This window comes from Botryllus schlosseri, chromosome 2 (genome assembly GCF_051294905.1).
Source record: "Botryllus schlosseri isolate E-star chromosome 2, Bs_hap1, whole genome shotgun sequence".
Classification (NCBI taxonomy): Eukaryota; Metazoa; Chordata; class Ascidiacea; order Stolidobranchia; family Styelidae; genus Botryllus; species Botryllus schlosseri.
In genome coordinates this window covers 37,418,423-37,428,802 of record NC_137237.1, presented here as the reverse complement: position 1 = coordinate 37,428,802, position 10,380 = coordinate 37,418,423, and the positions used below count along the sequence as shown (strand labels likewise).

General features: G+C 40.3%; 1 protein-coding gene across 1 annotated transcript; it reads right to left on the bottom strand.

Moving 5' to 3' along the window:
* Nucleotides 1–5,996: 5,996 nt before the first annotated feature.
* Nucleotides 5,997–9,141, bottom strand: LOC145434556 (sepiapterin reductase-like). Its single transcript, XM_080311904.1, has 3 exons — nucleotides 8,707–9,141; nucleotides 8,318–8,644; nucleotides 5,997–6,295 (listed from the first exon to the last, which is right to left on the bottom strand). Exons 1-3 carry the CDS (start codon nucleotides 8,998–9,000, stop codon nucleotides 6,041–6,043), a joined length of 876 nt encoding a protein of 291 aa, XP_080168030.1. The 5' UTR covers nucleotides 9,001–9,141; the 3' UTR covers nucleotides 5,997–6,040.
* Nucleotides 9,142–10,380: the final 1,239 nt, after the last annotated feature.

Here is a 10,380-nt window from a genome sequence, read left to right as displayed (position 1 = left end):
GTACCCGAAAACAGAACCTAACTCAGAATTATATCGCTGACACAAATCCTACGTGCCTGCAGTCTTTCGGTCCTATTTGCAGGCGTAACTTGTTTTACTCGAATTATAGTACGGTATGAGTCTGAGATAGGTTCAATCTTCGTGTGCCATTGGTGTATATTCACACTCGTATGTAAGGGGTGATAGACTGGTAGAAATAAACAATCTTTTCACTAAGATGATCGAGTCACGTGTCCGTATTTAGTTTGCTTACTATACTTGCCTTCTTGTTGCTTGAATTTAGGCAATGATAATATTCACTTACTCCAGCTAACCTCTTCGCTATACTTCGTGCATTGCAACTACGACTACATACAAGTGCGTTATACAATATATAGCCCAGGGTTCTCAAGCGCAAATGTGCTCGCGGTTAAATTTCCTAGTTTTTGATGACGCCACGCGCCGCAGCATTAAAAAGGGGTATAAGATGTAGGCCCGGGACCGTGACTGCCGCACCCCTAACCCTCCAATTATTTGGAGGGGGGCTCGAAGGGGAGCAAAAATTATTTCGTGAATTAACATAAATTATAGAGTTTTATTTTGAAAATTTATGCAACTTTATTAATATGTTTAATATGGCTCGCGCCAAATGTTCCTGTCCTGACAATCTACAAGACAATGCCATCTCACATAAGAAAATCATAGCCAGTGAAGAAATACCGATTTAAAATCTTGTGCTTCTTTTAGTTTACTACGTTTGGGCGATTTTAATATCTTTCGTCATAGACAGGAGGTCACGAAATAACATCATGTAATGAATTCATTATAACAATAACGGACCCATTCGAATATGTCTAATTACTATTTACGGGCCCTATATTTTCCAAGCAAAACCTTACTCAGCGCTAACGGTAAATCTGATTACGTGGGCAGAGAGAGGATAAAAAAATTATAGCAATATATATCCAATTCCCGATATTATTGACCAATTCAATCATGAATTATAGAAAATATTTGCGCATCGCGCGATTCGGCGACTGAGACAGACCCACTAATGAGCAATGTTGGGATGACTCGAGCCATGATATAACTCGAGTCAGACTTTAGTCAACTTTTTCGTATGACTTGACTTGACTGGAGTCACCAGGGTTGTAACCAAGTCACATGGTTCCGAGTCACGAGTCAATCTTACTTTTGTGGTTTTGACTCGAGTCAAGTCGAGTCATTTTCAATTCATTACCGAGTCGAGTCCGAGTCCAAGTCACCGTTTAAAGGGTCAAGTCTGAGTCATAGTGTTATGACTCGAGTCCGAGTCCAAGTCACAGTATTGAAGTCATGTTCAATTTATGTTTTCAATCCTGCTTGGGTGATATCCAGGCCTGTTTATTTTTGGATTTCTCCAAAAATAACAAAAATAGCTTAGTTTTGGATGTTTTCATATTTTAGTTTTGGAGAATCTCCAAAAATAAGAATTGAAGGTGTTTTTGAGCCCTAATACTACTAGAAAACTTCACCGAAAGTATGTTATTATCATGTATTCATGTCCTTCAACACATCGACATCATCAGTGATCTTGATCTAACTTTCCAATACTTTCTTCTCGAAGTCTTACGCCTGAAGAATGGCTTCCAAATAAAAATCAGTCAGTGACGCCTGGTAGAGACCCTTCTCCCAGTTGATTATCGAGAAATCGGCTTCGACCGTTGCAGCTGTGGGAAACATCAAACCATATGGGTCCAAAGAGCTGTCGGATGGTTTCAAACTCTTCAATCTTCCAAACTTTTACTCCTAACAAGCGCTTGAAAGTGACGTCCATTTTGTATCGGAGAGATATGGATTGGAATTGGTCTTTGATATTCTGTATCTAGTCAGGTGCCCACCCCGGTGTTTGTCGATCAATTCACTGAGCTGCAAATAAAGTAGCATATATATATGTATCACTCTTGTTGATAATATTAGAATCTAAAAGAGCAAGAAGTGTTTTTATTCTGTCCTACCTACAAGGTTGCACCACAGGGCAGGACCCTTTCATTGTCGGCAACTTCAATTTTCTTTATGCCGTCGATGAGCCCTGCAATAAATTCTCCCTGCTGCCTCGAACGTGGACTGCTTCTCCTCATCGTCGATATTATCGAGAACGTTGAGGACTGCACAGTGCACACCCCTGATCCTCCACGAAGTTGCGTGCCTCAGTGAACTTGATAGCCCAGCACCGTCTAACCAGAAAACATTCCTTGCCGTGGGTGTCATTGTCCCAGTCCTCAGCTGGGCACTGAGCTTGAAGGCGTTCGACCAGGCGATGGAGCTTCTCTTGCTGCTCCACAATCAGATGGGCAAGTCCCTGAAGCTTCGTGACGGTGGTGCTCAGTTCCGTGGCCATGCGATCGAGGACGATCAGTTGGATCCACCACTGCGGCTAAGGTGCACAGGCCGGACTATTCTCGTTTGTAATTCCGAGTAGTCATCTTCTTAATTGACAACCAACAGGTTTCAACAAACTCGGGGTACGTACTTTTCATCTCCTGGATCAAGTCCTGTTGCTGCCTGAGGTAACCAGCATTCAGTACCATCATCGTGTGGACGAAGTGATCGCAATAGAGGTGGCGGTATTCGGTCTGCGCCACAAGTTCTAGTGGTGCAGCCCGCACCACACTCGTACAATTTCATACCATGCCGCGTCTTCAACCATTGTCGCCACGCCTCTGGTCCTTCCAGTGATTACATGTAGCCTACTTTTGGCGTTTCGGAGACCCCCTGCCTCACACACATGCTGTTTTGCGTGTGTTTTTGTGAGTTTCCTGGTTGTTTCTGCAGTATTTACACTGCTCTGACTCGTTTATTTCACTAAAAAACTTGAAAAAAAATCAACAAAAAAAAGCTTATTTTTGGACGTTTTCAAATCATGTTTTTGGAAAATCTCCAAAAATAAAACCCAATATCTAAAAATAAACATGCCTGGTGATATCGAATTCCTTGCTTGCCAAACATGCTTATTTTGTCCCTATCAGAGTCCTGGCACATGTTTATTTAGGCTGATAACGGACAGTTCCTGGCCCTATTTACCGATGCTACAGATAGACGAGACAGGCCGCCAATATGATAACTTTACTAATCTTAGAGCTTCACATCAAATATCTGTCTTCTCAGTCTGATACATCACAAATACAAGCATTGAGATATTATTGCGAGTACATCGACGACTGCTCACAAATAGCTTAATATAGAGAACCAACGACTTCACGTCTACATATAGGCTACTATCTGATAGAGAACCAACGAATTCACGTCTAGACACCAGCTGATAGAGAATAACAGATGCATGTTTATGTGGGGGTACAGTTTTTCTTTCTCATTATCAGGTGGTTGACTAAAAAAAGGTCAACTTTCCTGCTCAGCTCCCGAAATAGCCGGCGGAGCGTTACTTCAGTGCTGATTTACTGTATCTTCGTCGAATTTGCCCTATATTTAACAAAAATTCTCATAAAAGAGGACAAAACCTCAAAACTTAGGCAGCCTAAAAGAATTCAAATTTGGCTCAATTCCAATCAGTAGAAAGCAATGCTATGAGAGACAATTTTGGATTAATTACAAATAGAGATATTCGAATTTTACCGGCTACCTCATGATATTGTTAGATTGTGTAAAAATATGATTCATAGCAAATAAGGCTCAATTCCAACTAGAAGAATCGAAGTTATTGGAGTGGAATATTTTGGATATGAAAAAATAGTCGGCTTACTGCTAGTATGTAATTATAATATTATAAAAGAATTTCTCACTAAAAATACTCCATTTATTTTCAAATCTAAAATATTCTCTCTCACATCATTGATTCTACTATTTCAAATTAACCCAGATTCAGTGTTCTTTTTATGCAACATAACAATTTTATCAAGTAGCCACCCAGTAAAATAAAAAAAAGAAGTTATTTTAGAACAGCCACATTGTACAAACATCACACAATATTAGTCATTCATTATTACTCACGTGTACAATGCACATACCTAACAAAACGTCAAATGGACGGGGGGGGGGGGTATTGTGTGTTTTCACAGACAGCAGATCAAATCAATGAGTTACACTTCAAAAATACTAATGTGGAAAGGAGATCCTCCGATATGTTCAAGCGGCATGGCCTAAGAATAAATCCACATTTACTGAATACACGTTCCACTAGGGCACTAGATGCAGGAATTGACAAGCATTTTTGAACCACACTGAAGAGCACTCATTCTTTCTAGTCGCCCGAAAATGCAAAGAATCATCGCCTTCAAATCTACACATGAGCTTATCAGTCTCTTGACCATCTAAGTCATTTCATTGGCTGTAATTGAACTTTGCTTCGATTGTTTGCTTGTATAATTGAAAAGTCTTTGATTGCGGAGGATCTATATTACCTCTTCACCACTGGATGATTTTGTACAATGCATTGCTACTATGTACCATTGTCTGTTGTTTTTACGGCGGCATATCTGATATCAGGCGAGTGCAAAGCAAGCAGTGGTGACAGATAGCGATGTCGCCAGAATTCGTCAGATGCGTTGATCTAGCCATTACGATTCGCAAATTTCTTCATCTTCAAGTCATATAAAATAAGCCGAGTCAATGACTTGCATCGAGTCATGCGTAATGACTCGAGTACAAGTCGAGTCAATCCAAATATTGACTCGAGTCGAGTCGAGTCATTTTCCCATTTCAAGAAAATGACTCGAGTCAAGTCGAGTCTCAAAAAAATCGTGACTCGAGTCGAGTCATGACTCGAGTCATTACAACCCTGGGAGTCACTTTGCAAAAAATGACTTGACTTGACTTGGATCGGCGCTTCAGAAATGTGGATTGACTCGTGACTCGGAGCAAAATTTGCGACTCAAATTGAAGTCAATTTCAAATCGACCGCGAACGAAACGATCACAGCTTACGTTGTCGTAGCAGTGGTAGATTAATCTAATAGCAACATATCTCTGTTTCTTTGGCGGCTCACCTTTACCAACCCTTTTTTATAAATTAAATCGAACAAATATAGTATATCATATTCTCGTGGATGTGTCGATAGGTAGTGTATTGTATCACATCAATTTGTTTCAACTTCTCGGGACTTCATATCCGATCCTCTAATAACAGACAGCAGCATGTAGCTATATACAGTTACTCACGTAGTTTATTGACCGTTCTGCGTGTGCGTGAGCGTGGGTGTTTTGTGGTATTCATGGTGTTTGTCGACTGCTGTGCCCATTTACACGAGGCCGATAATCTTCATAGTTTTTCCGTAACTGCCGACTTATAGCACGGCCCACTTCTAGGCTTTTTGTAAGACACCGCTTAGGCTTTTGAAAGTGATGTGATAGCAAAGTCTGATGAGCAACTTCGGGTTTTTGGAGCAGTTTTAGATTGCATTTCAAGATCTCAAATCGAAATAAAGATATGTGTCAGTTCAATATTGTCGAATATTTTTGAAAATCCATAAGGCCGACGCGGGCCGCACTAAATGTTCTTGTGGACCGCGTGTTGGAGACCACTAATATAGCATGTATATGTGTATGTAATAAACGAGATATATGCAGCTGGGTCAAGTCTTAATTAAGGCAAGTACGATTACTTACCCCATATTTCACCCCTCGGATGTGATTCAAAGGTCGTTATTAACCATAAAATAGCATATCGGAATTTTTTAAATCAGAATCTCACTGCGGATGTGAGTTCCGAATTCAGAATGCACTTCGTATTATGCTCAAGGTAATGACTTGAACCAATTCCAAGTGTCATAAACATTTGGAATTATAAAGAATGGTTGTGGAAAAAAACTATTTTATTAATTTTGCTTATTTATATACCCTGACAAACATGCAAAATTCAGGAAAGACATTCTCCAAGTGATAGTCAATAGATTACCGTGAAGTATATCTTGTTGCGCCAAGGCAGACTTTACCAAATGAGAACTACAACCTTGTTGCTGTTTTTCAAATACGACAAACCCAGCTAACACCTTCAATTCTGGTTTCGCAAAACCCAATTCACGCTTGTCTCTGTTACGAATTATATTTGCGCACGAAATATAATGCATTTATGATTCATTTTGAATGTCAAAATAATCAATATGGTCTCCGCTAGTATACTTGTCCGCCCGCAACAGTTGTAGAAGTCTCTCAGCAGAATGCTTGCATGGCACACGCGTTCTAGTAGTGTCTTCCTCGTAAAGACTCTTGGTGGTATGTAGTTTATTAGGCGTCGTTCGAAACGTCTCGGCCATCCTCGTGCCAAGCAACGGTCCCGGGGCATAGTTCAGCACTCGTACGTTGGGACTTTCAGCTGCGAGTACCTGACGGAGTAGCAAAGGGTTAATTGTTGGGAAATTCAAAACGAAATATAGTGACCTGAATTGTCTTTTTAAAACCTAGTGTTGCTCGCCAAAACATACAGAAACTGACAGATATTTAATACATGTAAATATGGGAAATACACGTTAGTTTCCTTGTTAACATCCACCACCCAAGTTATCAACAAAAATACTTTTACCCGGATGAAATATAGTTCTTAGTAGGCCGAGTTTTTGCAACATTATTTTACAGCTTCCGGCAGCTTCCTGAATACTCAGAAGTTATGTAGCATTGTCTTTTAAGCTGTTTGGAGGAATACTAATGTGTAACTTTTTCCAACTTTTCTTCATTTTTTCAGACAATTTGTTTTTCAACTTTATCGATATTTCATACATTTAACTTTTTCCTTGAAAATATTTGGAACTATATGTAATAGATCGCTTGAATATTTCACTGTCGTTTAAATTTGAGCACCTTTCTGATTTGACGTATATTCAAATTTTATTATCATTGGGTCAATTTTTCAGGCTATCGATTTTGTTGAAGTCGCCAACACTGAGTTTTGCTACAGCGCCTTGGATACAGGTCGATTTGAGTATCTCACACCCTCATAATTTCACGGAATTTGTCCATAAATGCAACGTTATAGAGTAACTTTTGTGAAAAATAAATGCAACTTTTAACTGCAACTTTTGTGAGAAATAAGCGCAAATTTCGTCGGATTTGACTTCAACAATAACTGCCCTAGTTATTTTATCATTGTAAGTCCCATCAATGACAATGTTCATCTACTTCATTTAGTAGGGGTGAATGCGTGGTGCCGATGATACGATAATGTTAAAAGTGCTGCATGTCGACGAGAGAACATCCAACCGAGAATGCAATGAATTTACGTTCGTTCACCGATTGTGTGCAAGCAGCCGAGCCCATAACCGGGAATAGTTGTTTTCACAAAGATAATCCAGTGACGGTTTGTTATTGTTGATAAAGCGACACATCGGTCCCAACTCGATAGCACAACCATTGGATTGGTGAAACATGGAGAAGTGCGCCACAGCTCCGCAGTTTTGCAGCGTTTTTTTTTTAGTATTCGTGGTGAGTCTACCTCGATATCTATGGACTTGGACATTTTACATCGGGCCAATAACATTCTGGTGCTACCGACTGCGAGAGCGGCCCACTTTCGGTATAGGTATTTCAACACATCCCATTAGGATTGAATTACGGTAAATAGTAAAACAAAACATGAACGCTCTAATACTTGCTTAGAGCGAACTCACGCGCCATCGGTGTTGCAGCAATCGAGTGTACCGCTAGGCTACTCGTCATCGCAATTTAATGCGGTATACATTTTAGAGCAGGTGTTCAAAGAGCGAGGTACCATCGAAACATGGAATGATTAATAATTCAACTTTGAGCGTAAAATTCAAGTCTCTTTTCCGGTCGAAGATAGACGGCATTTTGATACAGAGTCGACGACTTCATTCGTTGTTCAACTGAGAAAAACAGTAATATCTTCGATATTTTATTTGTTAATCAATGTCTTTAGCATGTCGAATTAGTCGTGTCGTGTATCGGATGTATCAACTAAAATTGCAATCGTCACATAGAACATACTGCGTTAGCATAAGATAAGTCGATGAGTATCTATCGTGCAAAGATATCATCAGAGAGTATTAGGCGGTTTGGAGACTAGCAATGCTGTAGACTGATACTGTTCGGAACACCAAAGCTCTTCTTTGCTGTGCTTACATACATGGATCTGTGATACGTGCATGCCTAGACTATAAGTACAGTTTACCGCATCGAAAATAAACTACGTCGCTGTGGCTTCATGACGAAACGTAGCCGACTACTCCTATAACATAGCCTGGAGGTACTTAAACGTTTTGCTTTCGTACAGAAATCAGGATGTTACGAGAAATGGAATTCTACTACTGCGGATAATCACCTGTATAATATCCACACAGCGAGGAGAGCGCTGCCAAGGTCTCACATTGAGGAATGCGAAATTATTTACTCACTTTGAGCATTATATCACGGGCTGCTTTGCCGGACGAGTATAGACTCATGCCAACGACCGGTTTACTGACGGACACCGAAGAAATATTCACGACAACTGCATCCATCTTCCCCTCGCCCGACTTGCACCAGTCAAGTAATTGCCCCGTCAGTACAGGAAGGTGTGATACGTTGACGTGGTAGTAACGGGCGATTTCGTCTGGATCGCGAAAGTCGCACACTCTCTTGGTAATATCTCCCAAGGTAGCGAAATTAAATATCAAAATTGCAGACGAGAATTGCGATGGCGCACAGCCTTTCACGCATGATTGCATCGTTGTTGAGATGTCCTGTATAAATTAAACCATGTCGGTCTGTGTATCATACGGTACATGCATTTCACTGTGGTCACCTCAGATTTGGACAGATCCGACGGAACAGCTCTTATTTCAACTTCACCGGCTTTATTTCTATTTCTCCGTTCCTCATGTGCCATCTTCGCTGTTTCGTCCAAGCCATCCTTACTGCGAGCAGTTGTGGCTATTACTGATCCATCAGCAAGCTGCGCTGCTAGCTCTATTGCGATACTCCTGCCGAGACCTTGGCTAGCGCCGGTTACAACTGCGAGAGTCGGTTCTTGAAATTTATGCTTTGCACTCGCCATGTAACCTCGGGCGGCTTGTCTTAAAATGAACGTGAGCTTCATGCTACCGCATAGTCATATAGTATTAACAGTCCACCTCTCGACTCATTTTGCTACGACATGATTGCGATTGAGTGAAGGTTTAAGCGCGTTGAAGCGTGTTATTATCGCGAATAGTAAATATGTCGTGAACAATAGGCAGTACTCTCGTTTATTAGCTGACGGCTGTGATATCAATGTATTCATTATTCAGTATAATCAGTAACCACACAATATTATGCGGGGACTATACCGGGTAACCTGTCGGTGAGTGTTTACCAGCGTTGAGTTTAACTTCGATTGAAACGCATTTCTTCAGGATTTCATCAATAAAAAAGTAGATATTGTCTTGGATATCGAATGGGGAATCGGTATGAACTTGCCACAACGTGTTATTTACATACGGCCTACTACATGCGGCTGTTTGTATTTTTTCATGATAGAAAATCTACCAAAGCTATATAGACCATGAACTATGGTGCCGTAACCTAGCGATTCTATGAACTATTAGACGTTTTCATTCTCTCGGATAGCCATGCAATAAGTTTGAATATGAGAATATATTATTTTAGCAAATTTAGAACTTGCCATGCAATAAAGCCTCTTTATGTGGTGACTTTCGACATGATCAGCACGATTAAAATTTCCTAATGGCTAAATAGGTCTGGCTTGTAGGTTAAGTGACAAATATAGGTGGTCACCAATGTAATAATAACGCGTAGTGCTTCGGACGACACCTTTGGGTGTGATCGCAACATCTATGGCACCAAAACAGGAAAACAGATCTTCATTGAACAATGAACATTTAACGTTAGCCTCGTCATTTCTATTTAGCAGCTCATCTTGAAGTTATTCGGGAATAGCGTAAGGTAGGGTTACCATATTCTGAGATCCTAAAAATAGGACAATTTACGAAAAATCCGAAAGCTCCGGTACCTAACAAGAAAATTGGTGATTTTGAACATTTTTCGGCCGAAAGTACTGTGCTGACTAAAAATACGGTAATCTATTCGACTCGACTCCCGAATTATCCGCTTTTTTACAGCAATGTGGGTGTTGAATCAGAAAAAAAGTCTTCACCTTGACTCGACTCCTGATTTACCCGATTTATTACGGAACTCAGCGTTCGCTGCGTCGCGGTCGTGTTGTTAGTCGCATTTCAATCCTTTTCATATAAAAAGAGGCAAAATTCTCAAAAAATAGGATTTATGCGAATGGCAACCCTAGGTTATGCTTATCACAGGATAAAATGGATTTCAGCCAACAATTTCTTTCCAAAACCTCTACAAAACATCTCTAGACAGCAATATGTTTGTATTAGTATATATTTGTAATAAAAGTCAACTGGCAATTTGGCAAATAAAATGAGTGTGCACGGTATAATATTTCATCACAGACGGCCAT

Coding starts and splice junctions, on each gene's coding strand:
- LOC145434556 (XM_080311904.1), bottom strand. CDS start 9,000: ATGAAGCTCACGTTCATTTTAAGACAAGCCGCCCGAGGTTACATGGCG. Junction 8,645..8,706: donor CGGATCTGTCCAAATCTGAG/GTGACCACAGTG, acceptor TAATTTATACAG/GACATCTCAACAACGATGCA. Junction 6,296..8,317: donor CCCGTGATATAATGCTCAAA/GTGAGTAAATAA, acceptor CTACTCCGTCAG/GTACTCGCAGCTGAAAGTCC.